At 49.0% G+C, this 17,564-nt stretch overlaps 1 protein-coding gene across 1 annotated transcript in view; it reads left to right on the forward strand.

The window, feature by feature from the left end:
* The first annotated feature begins 609 nt into the window (after nucleotides 1-609).
* Nucleotides 610-17,564, forward strand: part of Stk32c (serine/threonine kinase 32C) — an 81,272-nt gene continuing 64,317 nt past the window's right edge. Inside the window, exon 1 of the mRNA XM_027409074.2 lies at nucleotides 610-874. Within this exon, the coding sequence (XP_027264875.1) occupies nucleotides 610-874 (265 nt within the window). The remainder of the gene's footprint in view (nucleotides 875-17,564) is intronic.

Here is a 17,564-nt window from a genome sequence, read left to right on the forward strand (position 1 = left end):
CACTTCCTGCGACCCCCATTACGTGCACAGCGCAAAGCCGCGGCCTTAAGTTTGAGGTTTTTAAGAATCGAGTGGCAGAAATCTTCACGCGGCTTTTTCTACGAAGTCAGCCGAGGTTGGAAGGCCCAGAGGATTCCCGATTGCTCGCGGGTCACAACATTCCTGCAGGGCCCCCAAAGGACTCCGTCGCCCAGTGAAGAAGAGTCCCTGTTCTTCACCTTTTGGGCGCTTCAGGATAGAAGGAAGGAGACTGGTATCTGTCCGCTCTCGCTTTTATCGCCGCTGCCTTTTCGGTCCAAGGGCTTTCGAGCCCACGCGAAGCAGACCCTTCTCGGCTGGGAACCCACGCTGAGAGCGTCGTTCTGAATCTAACACCAGCCCCGCCCCGGCCCCGCCTGGCCCCGCCCAGGTTCCGGACTCCACCCCGAGTCCACCTCTCCTGCCCCGCCCCACTGCTCGCAATCCGCAGGCGGGTCGGCTCCCCGGGCGAGCCAGAGCTGTTACAAGGTGCACTGCCGGCATTGCCGGCCTCTAGCGCTGCCGCTCTTGCCGGGCCGGGCGGCGGGCCATGTTCCGGGCTGTGGCCGCTGCGCACATCCAGGCCTGGCGATGAGGAGCGGCGCCGAGCGCAGGGGCAGCAGCGCCGCGGCGCCCCCAGGCTCGCCTCCTCCCGGTCGCGCGCGCCCAGCGGGCTCCGATGCGCCCACCGCCCTGCCGCCGCCCGCAGCCAGCCAGCCCCGGGCCCGGGACGCTGGCGATGCTCGCGCGCAGCCGCGCCCCCTGTTTCAGTGGAGCAAGTGGAAGAAGAGGATGTCTATGTCGTCCATATCGGCAGCCAGCACGCGGAGGCCGGTGTTTGACGACAAGGAGGACGGTGAGTGAAACCGCCCACTGGGGACTCCCAGGGACAGCCGGGTACCCGGTCCCCTGGAGACCTTGCACACTGTCGCAGGGCGGACGCGGAGGTGGCATTTCTCTGCGTTGGGACACAGTTGCCACCTGGATGGGACCGCTTCTTGGGGAGTCTGCGTTTCCTGAGAAAACTATTAGACCACCACTGAAGTCCCCATGCACGTCCTGTTTCCAGTGACAGGAAAGCAGGCAGGGTGCTGCGAGGTGAGAGTAGGTAATCGTGGAGGCTCTAGGCTCAGGAGCAACACCACCCGCAAACGCACACAGCGTGTTTTCAGTTTCCTTTATGGGTGGTGTGCAGGCTGCGTGGTTACTTTTAATTCCAGGAGGTGCTCGCTTGGTGTGTAGTTTGTGAAGTGAGGTGGCTGCCCTACAGGTGGCACAGGGGCCTGGGCCCTTCAGTTTGCGGTGTACCCTGTAAGTCCAGAACATACACTGATTGTGCTGCATAGTCAGTCCTTGCCTTTGTGCAAAGACCCGCCCTCGGGGAACTCGGGTTCTGTGAAATCTTTCTGCAAGGGTAGCTGTTGACCTGGAGGACCTGTGTCTCTTGAGTAGCAGGGCAAGGATAGCCTCTGGTAGGAAGCCAAGGATGAGAGTTATCAGACAGCTGGCTCTGCAAGCACAACAGCTGGAGCCATGCTGGGTACAGGGACCTTTCACTTAGCACCTGCTGGATGTGGCTTTGGGGGAACAGTGATGGATTCACATGCAACATATAGCTTTTTTTTTTTCCCTACAGATGCCATAAGGATAATTTTAAATGGTACAATCATGACACATTTGATGTTTTTTTGACATTTTCTTAAAATAGTTGAAATATGCATTTTCATTTGTAGGCAGCCTGCAGAGATATGATGGATTTTTTTTTTTTTTTATAATTTTAGAACACAGCTCAGCACAGGAGCCCAAGCTACTTATTTCCAATAAATAATTTAAGCATTTAGGAAATTACAATGATCAGAACCCAGGTCTGTGTTGGAGAGCATGTGGGGCTACATGTTGGCATTCCTTTTGGAAATGGGAGGCATGGGGTCAGGCCATTGAGCGCCAGGCCTCTGCTGAGTGTGGTCAGCGGGGGAGGGGCATTCAAGTCCGGCTGTATCAGGCACAGTGTGTTCTGAGGTGGCCGGTCACTGTGCTCTGAACTTGGGGGATAGCAGGACTCACATGTTAATGCTTTTGTTTTCAACATCAGTATTCAGAGTTAAGCAAGCAAGCAAACAAACAAACAAAAACACCCAATTGGAAGGTGCAGATCAGTAAATGGGTTTGCATCTGGTTTCTGGCTACGAGATGAGTGGCCTGGGAAACACATTAGATTTCAGTACTTGCTGGTGCCAGCCAAGGGCTGGCTACCCTTCCATGTCTCTGCGTCATGTCTCCAAGGCAGCAGGATGGAAACAGAAATTGGTGTAGCACAAGGGCTGCTGCTGCTGCGATTGGTGGTCTAAGTCCACTCTTTCTTCTTCATGGGGTGCTGTCTCAGAACTCAAGGGGCACAGGAACAAGGCCAGCTGTGCTCACAGTGACTTGGGAACCTAAGCCCTTACTTGCTTCTAGTAGGGATGGCAGTGGTACTGACTGTTCTGGGTTGTGTGAGGTGATCCACTGATGTGGCTCCCCAGGCCTTGTTTTGTATGCAGTGTCACTGGTGATGCTCATGATTGGGTGTGTGACCCTAGATTGACATACCTCTAGAACAAAAGTGGGTTTTAGTGGGTTTGAGAGACCTAGTGGGTCTGGCAGCTGAGAATGCTCTCAGAGAGGGTGACCACTTGTCTGTGTCATTTGCAGGGTACAAACAGAATCATGGATGGATACAGTGTTTCCTTCCACCAAGTACTTAATGTGAAGGTGTTAGGTAGGATTCATTAACCTGAAAGGGTGCAGCAGGGACAAAAGAGCAGCCTTCAGAGAGGGAAGGTAGGGCCTAGGCTCCTGTGCATAAGTCACCCCCTTTTTCCTGAGGTAGTGGGGCCTAAGAGGCAGCCGTGCTGTGCTGGTGACTTGCATGTACTGGAACTGTACAGTTGCCATGGTAATGTGAGACCTTCTGATGAATTTTTTTAAGATTAAAACACCTAATTAATATATCAAATTTGCTCAGCAAAGGGGGGAAAGGAAGAAAATAGGAGGGCAATTTAACAAAGTAGCAGGTAGATTGCAACTAAAAGAGTATAGTTGTGCCAAATAGGATCTCAAACGGCCTCTGTTCCTATGAATATCCCCGAACCCTAGTGTCCTGTTCCTAGTGTCCTGTTCATCCCTTGTAGGTATTTGGGGCAAGTGAAGAATTCCCTGCACTTCTTCCTCAACAAAGGGCTCCTTTTCCTTCCCCATGACCTTCATTCTCTGCTCTGACTTGTATTTGGAGAAGTCCTGTCATTGCCTTGGTGTTCCTGTGATGCTGAGGGATTCCAGTACCTTCTCACTAGTGTAACCTGCTGAGACATTTGTCCATTCCTAGCAGGCGGAGATTTGCCATCTTTGACCCAGTGTGGTGTCCCCTTAACTGTAGGGAGTTCCTGGTAGCTGAGAAGGCTTGCTCCCATCCAGAACCCTGAAAATGGGTGAGGGTGCCTCTCCAGGGCAGTAAGTTGGGGCACACAGTGTAGGACAGGGACCCAAACACTTAAAACACTGCTTTAAAAATGTTTAAAACCCCACTTTCTAATTATAGGTTCATAAATAAAGTCATGCACCATTATGATACAGAATACAGTATGTTCACAATGGCATGGCTAAATTAAACCAATATAATGTATACATTTAAAAAAGAAATTATACTTGATGCCAAAGCATGTTCAGCATGGTGAGGTTCCCAAGTGAACGCCTGGGTGCCGTCTCTCAGGCTTTCTTCCAGGGATCTAGGAATGCAGTCACACCTACAGCTGTGTAGAGACACCTTTTTTTTTTCCCCTGTACAGAATGGGATCACGTTTGAGACACCGTTGTGTTGTAACTGGCTTTTTTATTTATCAACATGTCAGCAACGTCTAAGAGGTCCAAAGCATCAACCGGCAGCTGGATTCACATCAGCATCTCTCCACCTGGGTGGTGTAACACATTCAGTGGGCACTTGTTAAAAAATAAACCTGGTTTTTAAAATTTATCTATTCATTTTATGCACACTCACATTATGTACATTAATGTCTTACTGCATGCAAGTCTGTGTAAGGATGTCAGAGCCCCTGTCACTGGAATTCCAGACAGTTGTGAGCTGCCATGTGGGTGCTGAGAATTGAACCCAGGTTCTCTGAAAGAGCAGCCTCTTAATTGTTGAGCCATCTCTCTAGCCCTGAGAGGACAACTTTTGAAAACACCAAGCCCTTTCCCAGAGGTTCAGGTTGTTGATATGGGCTAGCTCATGCTGATATTCAGGCCTCCCCCCCTCTCTCCCTCTTCCTCCCCCCTCTCTCTCAGACAGGGTTTTTCTGTGTGGCCTTGGTTGTTCTGGAACTCACTCTATAGACCAGGCTGGCCTCAAGCTCACAGAGATCAGAGGTCTACCTGCCTCTTTCTCTCGAGTGCTGGGATTAAAGGTTCGTGTTAGCACGTCCCAGCGAGGCATCTTTGTGAAGCACCTGTGACTCTGAGGAGCAGTCAGCCTCTGTTCTTCCTTGTAGATGTGACTGCTCTGTTTACCTGATTTCCTAGTGGAGAACATTTTTGAAATATCATAAACTACATGGCCACGAATGTCTGTCTTTGCATGCTCATTTCTGTGTCACTCATCATCACTGTCACCTTAGGAAGAATTTCTAGGAATGCCATAGCTATGTCACAACAGTTATCCAGGGCTGGATCACTCGGATAGGGATGGAGGCTCTGTCTGAGATACAGCACACAGTTTCCAAACACATACTGTGGCATGTGTGTGGAAGTCAGAGACAACTTGAGAGAGTTGGTTCTCTCCTGATGTGGGTTCCAGGGTTCAAACTCGGGTTGTCAGTCTTGGGTTTGAAGGTGTTTGTTTGTAGGCTGAGTCTTTCAGTCTTCCTGTATGTTGGTTCCATGTCATTGTTGGGCTGTGGCTGTGGCTTTTTGACTGGTTCTGTTTCACATGGTTAATGCTGGCTGAAGAGACTACTGCTTCAAACATTCATTTGCCAAGCATTCGTAATCCCAGCACTTAGAACTCTGAGGCGGGAGGATCATGAATTTGAGACCTGGATGGAGCATGTAGTGAGGCAGCTTAACAATCAGAGAGCAGGCTGACCAATCAAAGTAAGTCCATTCATCCTGAATATGGATACTTTCTGAGACCCTTGCTAGTCTTTGTAGTGTTCTAGTGACTTTTGTTAGGTGTCCTGGGAGGTATGCCATGCCACCTGCAACCCATGGTTCTAGTTATGCAGCAACATTTGCCTCTCTTTTATTGTTATTACCCAGAGCTCAGGAAGCAGAGAGTGAGGGTCTAAGCTTCAAGCTGCTGGCCCCTACTCAAGCGCTTGTGTGTTTCAAAGTGTCTGCTTGGCCCAGCTTACTAAGAGATTTTGTCAAGGTAGCTGTAGCCTTGAGTGGTGTGTATGTGTGCAGGCCAGAGCCAGAGGACAACCTTAGGTGTCTTAGGTGTTGTTCCTCAGGCACTGACCGTGTGTGTGTGTATGTGTGTGTGTGTGTGTGTGTGTGTGTCTAGGACAACTTTAGGTGGTGTTCTTCGGGTATTTTCCACTTTTTGTTTTGTTTGTTTTTGAGACACTGCCTCTCACTGGCCTGCAGTCTTCCAAGTAGGCTAGGCTGGTTGGCCAGTGAGCTGCAGGGATCATCCTCTCTCTGCCTTCCCAGTGTTGGTATTTCAAGTGTGCCATCACACCTGGCTTTTAAAATGTGTGTTCTGGGGCTTGAACTCAGGTCCTCATGGCAAGTACTTTACTGACCCAGCCCTGTGAAAATGAACAGGAGGACTCTTGTGTAGCTCAGGCTTGGCTTGTTAATGATTCTCCCCATTCCCGGAGAGGCTGTGGTATCCGGAGGTCTTTGGCTGCAGATAATGAAGATCTTCCCTGGTTGTAGCCATGTCTGAATGGGTAGGGCCTGGGTTGAGGTTGAGAAGGGAGGCATATGGTCCTGGCCAGTAGCTCCTCTCTTGGTCGCTGTTTTGTCCTTCTCTGGATGTTTGCTCTTGAGTCCCTGGGTTCCAGGCACAGCACATAGGCCCAGGAGGATCCTTGGAGGATCCGTCAATGACTGTGGAACCCAGTGTTCCTTTTCTTTCTGACCAGTAAGGCCCCTCTGGAATGCACTTGGGACCCACTGTCAGGCATTTTTATGTAACAAATGTCATTTCTGTGTGTCTATCCATCTGGTTGTGCAGTTTACAATGCTAAAAATAAGGCAGCTTTTTGTTTAAAAATTTAGCCACCCAGTTTTCGGTTGAGAAGCAATGCAGGCAACATTGGAAGTCTTTTTTTTTTTTTTTTTCTGGGGCTTCTCTCTGCTGATAAGCTGGAAATGCTGAGGGGGGGCTGAGGGAGGCCAAGCTGTGGGAGAGCATTGCTTCTAAATAGTTGGATTGGCTAGCTCACATAGATTCTCAAAGCATCTTTGGTGCCTACATGCCCCTGGGGGAGGGTTTTAAAGACAGAGTCTGGCTCGTGGGGGTCTAGAGGCCTGACAAGTTTATCTCCAGCCAGATTCCAGGAAGTGTCACTGGTCCATGGACACAATTCAAAGAACTTTGAGTATGCAGCAGATGTATTGTTGAGTGAGGACAGGGAGCTGGTAAGACCTACATACCCTGAGCCCTAATGAGCTACTCATGGTGAGGTGGATGCCCAACTGGCTTTGCTCCATGCTGGCTCCACAGCAGACACGCAGCTATGGCTACGGCACTTCTCAGTGAGCTGCCATTTTTCCCCCACTGTCACATGAACCTTGCAGTCAGTGTGTTATTTACATGTTGCCCCTTCCAGGCTTTCAGGCTACTCCTTTCTCATGTGGAACCAAAACATGGCTGCACATTGTGCTCATATGGTTCATTTGCTCAGCACACCAACAATTTGCCTCTAGGTTGGGCCTTAGCATTTGTTCAGGACTCTCATTATAGGCATGGCTGTTGAGAGGTAGCTGTTGTATTGGCCACTGTGTCTTTGTTTTGCAGATGTAACTACAGGAAGGATGTGCGTTTCCACCTGTAGGGGAAGCTGTAGCCACGCCTACTTAGGGGCTGGCTACAGGTGTGCCTGACCACCACGCTTGTGAGGGCGTGGTCAGGGTGACCTAGTGTGACTGCGTTTGCTCTTTCGCTTTCACTTTGGTACTTGCTGTATAGACTGCTGCGATGCTGGCTGGCTAGGTTGCTCTGTAAGTAAGGCTTTTCCCTATTAAATACCCTTATATTTCTACCTGACTCCATATTGGTAATTTCCCACTATATCCACCAGTTTCCAAACCAGTGGGTGCTGAGGGAGCTATCCACACTGCCTCTGGTCCTGATGCTAAGGCCTGGGACCCTCTGGTCCTGATCATGTTTCCTTCCTCAGAGGGATGCTCAGAATTACATTTGTGGTTCACTTTAGCCAAAAGGCTGGGGCCTCTACCCGTGTCATTCTTCCTTTCTATACTTTTCCTTTCCATCTGAAAATATGATGAGCTGTGTTTCTGTGGCCCTCCCTATGCTCTGTGCTACAAGCTCCAGGACCACTGAGCTTTTGCTGCTACACTGGCATGTGACAGGGGCCTGATTTTCTCAGCTGTTCCCCTTGCATTGGGCATGGTGCTGTCTCCCCAGAGTGAGCATGTCATTTTGTTCCCAGAGCTCTCCCAATGTGTCCCACTCTTGCTGGGGTCGGACCAGGGCTTCCCTCCCACCTCAATCAGGCAGGGACTCTCTTCATTGCTGTAACAAAATACCTGACAAAAGCCACTTAAGAAAGCATTTATTGGGGGACTGGAGAGATGGTTCAGTGGTTAAGAGCACTGACTGCTCTTCCAGAGGACCTGGGTTCAATTCCCAGCACCCCCGCCCCCCACAAAGCATTTATTTTGGCTCACAGTTTGAGGATGCAGTCCATCATGGCAAGGAAGGTACGGTGGCAAGCATGTGAGGCAGCTGGCATCATTTGCATCCAGGAAGCAGGAAGAGATGAATGCTGGTGTTCAACTTTCTCCCTTTTATGCTGTGCAGTGACCTCAGCCCATGGAATTATGGCGCCACCATAATCAGGGTGTGTTTCCCACCTCAGTTAACCAAATCCAGAAACTCCTTCACAGACATGCCCAGAAGTTTGTCTCTCCTGTGATTGAGATCCTATACCAAATTGCTGATATTAATCACCACTGTCCCACATGTTGCAGAATTATAATGATCAAAGTTTAGGACAATATGGGGGAAACTAATTAATACAGGTTTTTTATTTTAAAAACTAAAATAAATATGGCAAGCGACCATGGCACATAGGGAAAAACTGCCTGCTCCATCAAAAGCTCACTTACCATTGACTTGAAACTTGATGTTTAAAAAAGCCAAGACCATTAACAGAGGTCATTGTGTCTGGGAAACCAGCACAGACTGGATACTTGTCAACCTGACTGGGTCCAGCTATGAGGCAGGAGTTGCTTCTGTCTCTGTTCCCCCCAAACGTGACCTGGGAGCCCACACTGATCTCCAGCATGCTTCCTCCCATACTCTGGCCCGCGTGGATTGTGTGAAGCCCCAGCTCGTTGTTATTTCAGATCTGAAGCCAAGGAGATGCTGTAGGTGGGAGGCAGTGTCGCCCCCAATTTATTAAAAATAGGAACAGGCACATTCCACTTTTTCACAGTGATTTAAGAAGTTGACTTTGGAAAGGTTTCTGGGCTTTCGGAATTACCATATGACTCTTTATGCTTCGAATACAGAAGGCTTAACTTGTGACCACAGTGAGAAATAAACAGCACGTGTGTAGAGTTTCTCCTAGTTCATTATGGGTGTCACTGGCACTTTCCAGCATTTGTGTGTATGGTATTTTGTTGTTTTTGACATGAGGTCTTGAAGGTAGGAAAGGTCTCAGGCCCACCTTGAGTTCCATCTCCGTGGCACCCCCGTTTTTCCATAGGTGCCACGGTCACTTGCCATATCTAGCTTTGGAATTACTGCTTATGGCAAGACCCTGACAGAAACCCCTGGCATTGTGTCTCTCAAGGCAGACTCACTTGGTGACCTGGGGATGATCATGCTGGTTATCTTTTCCTCACGAGGTGCTCCAAAACATATTGACTTAACAAATATTTTTTATCGTTTCTTGTGATTATGTGGCCAGGCAGTTTGAGACGTTCATGGGATCAGACATCAAGGTGGCGTCCTCACTTAGGACTCAGAATCCAGGAGTTCCTGCTGCTGCTAATGTGTTAGGATATCCTGCAGCTTAATGAGTCGCCTCAAGACCTAGTATCCTACCAGTACACAATGTAGCAGTTTCCTAGAGTGGCCTCCATAGCAGAGCTGCTCAGGGGTCTCCCGAGACTTTGGTATGTCCATTGGGATGCTCTTCTCTGAGGGCATCAGGGCTATGGGATCTGCTGCCAGCCTCAAGTCCCCACCAAATAAATCTCCAACCTCTGAGGTCACACGACATCAGCCTCATCTTTCTAGAAGCAAGAACTAAGCGTATGCTAAGGTTGAGATTGGCCTTCTGAAGGGAGCACCCTAGAACCTGAGGACACATCTGAACTCAGCTATTCTCATGGTCTCCGGCTTCTCACATCCCATAGTCTCCATGGTGGAATATCAGGGCAGAAGTGGAAGATGGTAGACTTGGATAGCAGAGTCCCTTCTTTTGCATCTGCTGTGGAGATCAGTTCTAGATTCTACTTGGACCCAGAAAATAAGCTTAACAGGGCCAAGGTCCTGCTTGTAGGTGTGCTGAGGTTGCTGTAGGTCAAGGCTGGCTGTAGGCAAGACTTGAACAGGGGCAGAGAGTAGCTGGGACAGGTTGGAAGTGCCATGGTCAGCATGTCTATCCATAGTGACCTTCATTTAGAGAGCCTACCCAATACAGTACAAAGCCTTTCCTGGCGGTGCAGACTGCCAGGAATCTGCCATGTGTAGCATGGGTTACACATGGTGTTCGTTTGGCCAAGGCTACTCTGTACTCACCCCACTCCCCAAACCAGCTTGCACCAAGTACCTGAAGCACCAAGCCTTCGGGGCAGTGTGTGTGTGTGTGTGTGTGTGTGTGTGTGTGTGTGTGTGTGTGTGTGTGTGCTGGGGGGCGGGTGTCACTGCTCAGCTGTGGCCCTGTCTCCATCTAGTTGTGGGGACTTTTCTGGAACCCTCTTAAAGACTCTGGCTTCTTGGGTGGTCTCTTTAGGATCTGCCAATATCTGTCCACGGGTCTTGTTTGTTTTATTCCCATTGTTTTGCTTTTTCATCCTACTTATTTATTTTTGCACTTGTGTATATGTGTGTAGTGCATGCATGTGTTTGTGTGGGTTCATTTGCACACATGCGCACATGCTTGTGGAGGCCAGAGGTCAATGCTGAGTGTCTTCTGTGGCTCTCTATTTTTCTTGAGGTAACATCTCTCAGTCAGCTCAAAGCTCATAGATTGGCTAGACTGACTGGGGATTGGTTTACTAACAAGGTCTGGGGATACACCTGTCTCTGCCTGCTAAGTGCTAGGTTATAGATGTGCACAACCTTGCTTTGCCTTTTGTGTGTGGCTGGAGATCTGAACCCAGATCCCCATGTTTATGCTGCAGGAACTTCTGACTATGCCAACACCTCAATCTATTCATTTTCTTTTGAGTATCAAGGTTACTCTGTATCTCTAGAGTCATTTTTTAGTTCCAGAGGCAGAAAAGAGCGCTTATAAAACTCAGTGACAGAGAGGAATTAGGGGGGAAAATGAAGCCAAAAGCCTTTAAACGAGGTGGCAGGATCCCAGGCTCTATGTATCCTTGCTCTCCTCTGGCCCTTTCCATCAGTGCTGTGGTGTCCCCAACAAGAGGGGCTGAGAACCAGAAGTGGGTGAGTGGTGCATGAATGGACTGGCTATTCTGAACATGCAGGACACAGTTGCTGCAAGGTTGACCCTAGGTGCCCTGAGTTGAGGTGACACCTCAGAAGGGACAGCGTGCAAATCTGAATGGGTCTTCAGTGAATGAGATCTGGCCAACCTATCCCAGAAGACTGGAAGAAGGTGAGGATTGCCAGCCTGGATCCGGGCTTGGTGCAGGCACTGACAAGCAGGGTGGGGTGGGGCTAATCAGGAGGAACTGTTCTGGATAGGGGGATGCCCTGGCCCTCACCTCAACCTCCTGCCTCCCTCTTTCCATCTCAGAGACCCCCTCCTGCTCTTTTTTGCCTAATTTGACTTCTCTGCTGACCCTCACATTCCTTCCTGGGGTCATTGACGCTCACCTGTGAACTCTGCTTCCATACAGTGATTAGGCACCTAGGGTCACCTGGGACATTGGCTTCTAGCTGCTGACCTAGCATGGTTATTAATAGTGTCCCCTTTCCCTCATGACAGTGTCCTGGTTTGGGTGATAAATTATATGGATTCTCTACTTAACTGCCAGATACTTACCAGACGATCTTCCCTCCTTTATAGCTTTTTCTTATGTAATAAAAGTGACAAAAAAGTTTAAGAAATCCATTGTCTTATGTAATCCCAGCACTCATGTAGTAGCCATTTTTTGTTTGTCATCTCTCTGTCCTACCCACAGTTCAACATACGTAACACATGCATTTCTTAACAACTTTTTTTTCTAATAAATTTATTTTAGATATTTAGATTTGTAGGAAAGCTGTGAAGCTGGTAGAGGTCCTGTATACCCAATGCCTATTTTCTTTCACAGTAAGATCTTAACATTGTGGTACTTTGCATTCTGGTGTGATGGTACACACCTGTAATCTCAACACTGGGAAGGCTGAGGCAAGGGAATTGTGAGTTTAAGGCCAGCCTTGGCTATATAGTGGGACCCTTCTTAAAACAAAATGCAGTGTATGTCAGAGCCAGTGACACAATAGGGATACACTGTGATGAACAGACTCTGTGCTGTATTCAGATTTCTTCAGTCCCCTGTAATGTCCCCGCTATCCCTAGACCCCCACCTGGATCCCACCTGGGTTTGTGTTGTGTCTCCTTAGGCCTCTCATGATGGTGGCAGCATCTCATGTCCTGTGTTCTTGATGGCCACTCACATGTTGTGTAGCACACCCCATGTAACACGTAAGCTGTTAATCCATTTTTTTTCCCTCAGGATTAGTCAAGGGCTGTGGTATTGGGGAGGAAGACCTCAGGGACAAGGGACCATTTGTCATGACTTATTGAGAGCTCACGAAGTCCACACCATTCATCATGACACAGATTAGATCACATAGTTAAGGGGCTGTGTGCGTCAGCTTTTTGTTACTGTAATGAAATACCTGACCCAGGCTTCTGTTACAGAGAAGAATGAAGTTTATTCGCTCACACTGTTGGAGGCTCAAAGCCCAGGATTGGGCGGAAGGAAGAGCCATTGTCTTGACTTAAGAGAAGAGAGCAGTGGAGCAGTTCACAGTAAGGGCTGTGTGTGCTCTGTGTGTGTGTGTGTGTGTGTGTGTGTGTGTGTGTGTGTGTGTGTGTGTGTGTGTGTGAGAGAGAGAGAGAGAGAGAGAGAGAGAGAGAGAGAGAGAGAGAGAGAGAGAGAGAGAGAGAGAACAAGCTGGTGAACCACGAGTGTTTTGTACTGAGATGTTCGCAGTCACCCTCTTGAAGGGACCCCTGTTTCTGCATAGAGGATTTGTCTCTTCTCCAATTGTTCTGCTGTTCTGTCACTTGTGTACTTACTGTGTACTTGTAGACATTTGTTTCATGGTGTGGGGATATGATCCAGCCCTACCTAGTGTGCCGTCTGCATTATTTCCCTGACTCTGTTGGCATACCTCATCAACATTGTGGCTGCTTCTTGCTGAAAATGTTCTTAATCCTGGCACACATTATTCCTGGCTTAGCCTGCATGTTTCCTGACCCAACCCTAGGGTCAGCCAACTCTCCAAGGAACACTGGCTTCTGTTTTTAGAAGGATGTTGTAGAAGCTGAGATTTATATACTGGGTGTGTTCCTTGCTTCTGGGGACAGTTGTCTTTAAAATCCAAACCTGGGTGTATTGCCTGCTTAAGATCTTGCTTTTCCAATTGCTCCATTCATTCAGTTCATCATGTTTTCTCTGCACTCTCTTCACGTTATTGGGCGTGTGGGCTGATGCCCCACTTTGGAAAACTGTCTGTTGAAGCTGCATTTCTGCATGCCCTATGGGATGGGCAGCAGGCGCTGCTCCTGGCTTGACACTCCCAGTGGGGCTTTACTATTCTCTGTAGAACACAAAAGATTCAAGACCCCCCCCCATGATACTGTGGTAACTAGGACCAGGACAGAACAAGACCTCCACACGTGAACACAGCCTGAAACATGACATGTCTTAGCCTAAATGATGAGCTCCCATCTGGGCTAACCTGAGTGAGAGCTGCTGCTTATACCTGATAATATGGGGACAGTGGCTGCTTTGCAGGCCACAGCTTCAGGTAGCCACATTGCTCCTATGTAAGAGTTATGGATATGCCAATCATAAGGTTACCCCACATGCTAAGCATCAAGGGCTTGGGGACGGCAAACCCACCTAGAGTTCACTTACCAAAAGCTGTAAATCTGTCATGTGTCCTTTCTAGCACCATCTTCCCGAGGCACCCTACATTCTCCATGGCGTGTGTTCTCTTATATTGCAAAGAGCCTTACATCCACTGTGTCCAACTATAGCATGCTTCTGTTGGCTTCAGTGTTGAGCCTATAACCCTGAGCAAATATAGCCCCAAGTACAGACCCAACAAGATGTGCATGTCTTCGTCCTCAGAGGCACCAAAGGGAATCCCCGCATTACTCTGTGTGTGGTACTAAGAGTTGGAACCAGATGACTTGGATGTCACATTCTTGTGTGTTCATGCCATAGAACCCTTTCGTAATGGGACAGGAGACCAGCTATACATGACATTATGGCACATCTCATAACCATATTGCCAACAAAAGTAGCTGGGCACAGGTCCCCTGCTGCTCAGTTCCACTTTGAAGAAAGCTCAGGGGAAAGATTTCAAACTACCACCCGAAGCTGGGCCTTGACTTTCACTTTCTAGCCTCTAATTTGACATCATTTTCTATGTGTCTCCTGTAAGATGTCACAAATTCAGCATGGTCAAGAGCAAGTCCTGCAATCAGGCTTGTTGACTCATGCCTGTAATCGCAGTACTCAGGAAAGCGAGTCAAGATGATGGCTTTGAGTTCAAGGCTTGTTTGGGTTAAGTGAGACTCTGTCTCAATAAACAAATAGATAAAATCAAGGTCTGTAAATCACATCCCAACACATCTGCATTTCCTAAACTCTTCTCCACATATGCTTCTTGTGCCCCTGTGACTCCTGCCTGTCACCCTCTTTCTGTGGATCCACAGCCTCTCTCAGCTGCAGACCCAGAATCTTGACCTCCAGGAAGTGTCCCTGGTCTAGGACCAGATCTTTGTCTGGGCCCTTCCTGTCCTGAAAACTCTACCTGAAAGTTAAAGATACCTCTGGACTCTTAGTCAGCTCCACTTTTAGTGCCTCAGGAGAGAATCCTGAGTGCAAGGATTTGGGGGTGAAGGTGGATTGTGAACTGTCCAAGGTACCAGTTATGGGGGCATCTGCTGGGCAAAGGGGGTGCCTGGAACTGCAGGACTGTGCTAAATTAGTTGTTGACTTGCCATACCACAGGCTCTGGAGGATGTATGAGGATGAACCATGTATTTTTGTGTCCCTAGAGTAGAGAATAACACTAGTCACAGGTGGCATTCCCGTGCGTGATTGCTGGGTGAATAGCAATGTGTTATTTTTCTCATGGTAAGGAAGATTTCCTCGATCCCATGTCCCCATTACTTAGCACCCCCATCTTCTCAGCAGTATGAGACTGGACTTTTTTTTTTTTAAAGGTTTATTTATTTAGTATGTATACAACATTCTGCTTCCATGTATATCTGCACACCAGAAGAGGGCACCAGATCTCATAACGGATGGTTGTGAGCCACCATGTGGTTGCTGGGAATTGAACTCAGGACCTCTGGAAGAGCAGTTGGTGCTTTTAACCTCTGAGCCATCTCTCCAGCCTCGGGACTGGACTTTTGTCTACTGCTCCCTGGCTCGTGAAGGTCCCTTCTGCATGAGTAAGGCTAATGTTCAATGCACTGACAGCCTTTACCACAGCAAGATACCCCTTCTTTTTTACTCAGTGGCTGGTGATGTACATTCCAGGACCCTTCTCAGCCTTCTTGGCTGAGCATGCCCGCCTCCTGGTTCCATGGCTCTCACAGGCTGGGCCACCCTCTCTTTTCTCACTCCACTCTTGCGCTAGTGATCTCATGGCTTCAAATGTCGTCTATATGCCAGCGACTTCAAATTTACAACCCAGCTGGGGCCTGTCTCCCACATCCCACATGTTCTGCCCAGCTTCTGACCTCATGTGATTCTCTGTATGTCTTTGAAAATGCCTCACATTCATCATGACCAAGCCAAGTCCTTCTCTGGCTCCTCCCTGTGTCATCACCACCTGAAGTAATGGCTCCGATTATTCTTCCCGTGAAGGGCCAGGCCTATGACCTATCTTCAGGGTCTCTCTTTCCCACGTGTCCCTAAGCCATCCTTTAGGGTATCTTCTTGATTCCTTGTTTAGAAGAGTATGTCACAGCATGGCTCTCTGCCTTGTTTCCTCATGTGTTCTGAGCACCATCCTCACTCAGGCCCCATCTTCTTGCTCTGCCTGCTTACTGGCTACCTGGCTTATCTAATAGTCAGGATGGCAGGGCACACTTTGGTGACTAGTTCCCAGGCATTGCTCAGGATCATAGAACTTGCTTCTGTTTCTCATTCCAAATTCATCTTCAGCCAGGGACATAGCTTACCTGTCTCTTTCACATTGGCCCAAGCAGAGGGTCAGAGGGGCAGTAGAGCTCTGGAAGGTCTCTTGTTGGCAAAGAATTTGCCTGACCTGAGAGTTGCTCATGGTTTAGCAGTTGGAAAAGTTACAGTAGCAGTCTCAGAAGTCAGCAGGGACACTCGCCAAGCCCAGGCCAGATGTTGGAGGATGGCTGCCACCTGTCCACCTCTTAGCTTAGCTTCACCTGCTCTTCCTCGTGCTTTTCCATGCTGCTGGCCATGGTGCATCTTGTGTGTTCTCAAGAAGGTAGCTCCTGAGGCACAGACCTCTGGCGTTCATCCCTCCTGTATTCCGAGTGACTTAGTTCCTAGAGGATGTAGCTCCTGTCAATGTTGGGGATGTCTGTAGGGCAATGCACATGGGGTGTGGGACGCTGGTGATGTGTCCGTGTAGTGGAAGGTTGACAGCTCATAGTCCCTCTTTTGATATCTCCCATGGAAGACCCCACAGAATAGCACTCAGCCAGACCTCAGTAAATGTTCCCAGGATCCTCTCCCTGCCTCTTCCAAGAGAGTCTAGCAGTTCTGTGACTTGAGCTGTGATTCTTGTGACTGGTAGATAGGACCTGGTGTCAAATGGTCAAGTGGGCCTAGGCATCTGTGCCTTCCCAGCTATCCCAGGGCCTGGAGATCGGCTTTTGGCTGCTGTGCATGCTCCCTGCCCATCATTTTATGGGTGTGTCTTCTGTCTTGTGCTTTACCACTCTTTGGGCTATCTCATTATATGGAGAAACTGACAAATCTCAGTGCCAGGGCAAACTAGGAGAGTGGCCTGATGGGTGGATGCCTGGACATTTCACGAGCTGTTTGAGGCTGGCCAGCACCTTTTGACGGCCTCAGTATGACTCTTGGTCACTGCAGGCACATCTTCCTGGAAATCCTTTCCTTGAGGTGAGAGAGGAGCTCTGCATGGAGCTGGTTATGAATCAACATGAGATGAAAATCTGGTTTGGGGAAAGGGCATGAGCCTCATGCCTTGTGCTGGGGCGGCTTTGATGCATGACAAGGGTTTGTTCTGTGTCATGCGCAGATATCCCCTGAACTAAAGGAGGAAGGTCCCTGAATGGCTGAAGATGAGACTCCCATGTTGAGTGGCTTCCTGAGCCATCTCAACCCAGGTTGGGCCCAGCTCCAACACTGTAGACACTGGGGCTTGGTAGCTCCACGAGAGAGAAGCACTGTGGGATGTTGGCAGCATCTGGCCTCTGTTCACTGCCACCAGTAGCAGCCTTCTCTGTGTTTGCAACTAGTTGCTACATATCCCTGAGAGCAGCTGTGCAGGCAAGTGAGAACCCCGAGGCTTGCCACTTCTGTAGCTGCTGGGGAGGGTTGCAGTTGCAGCCATGGCTGAGTGTGGCAGGTGGATGTTGCTTTCAGAGCCTGACTATGGCTTATGGGCTCCAGAGACTTCCAGGGCTGAAAGCAAACTGGAGAGAGATAGTCCTGAAGAGATTGTGAGAAGCATTTGGCCTCATGTGTATCACAGAGCCTGGATAAAGACCAGCTCTCCCAGGGCTTATACACTAGCTGTGTGGTACAATCCAACCTTGCTGGTCTGTTTGCCAACTACAAGGCCTGTTTTGATCGGGGCAAGGGTTCCAGAGAACCAGGCCATTACTGAGGGTCTGTGGTTAGCCTGTGTATGAGTGAGTGTATGAAGGTGTGAATACATGTGTAAGCATGAGAATGAATCCACAGGAGAGTGCACGTGGGTGTGTTTGTATGCA

This window comes from Cricetulus griseus, chromosome 3 (genome assembly GCF_003668045.3).
Source record: "Cricetulus griseus strain 17A/GY chromosome 3, alternate assembly CriGri-PICRH-1.0, whole genome shotgun sequence".
Classification (NCBI taxonomy): domain Eukaryota; kingdom Metazoa; phylum Chordata; class Mammalia; order Rodentia; family Cricetidae; genus Cricetulus; species Cricetulus griseus.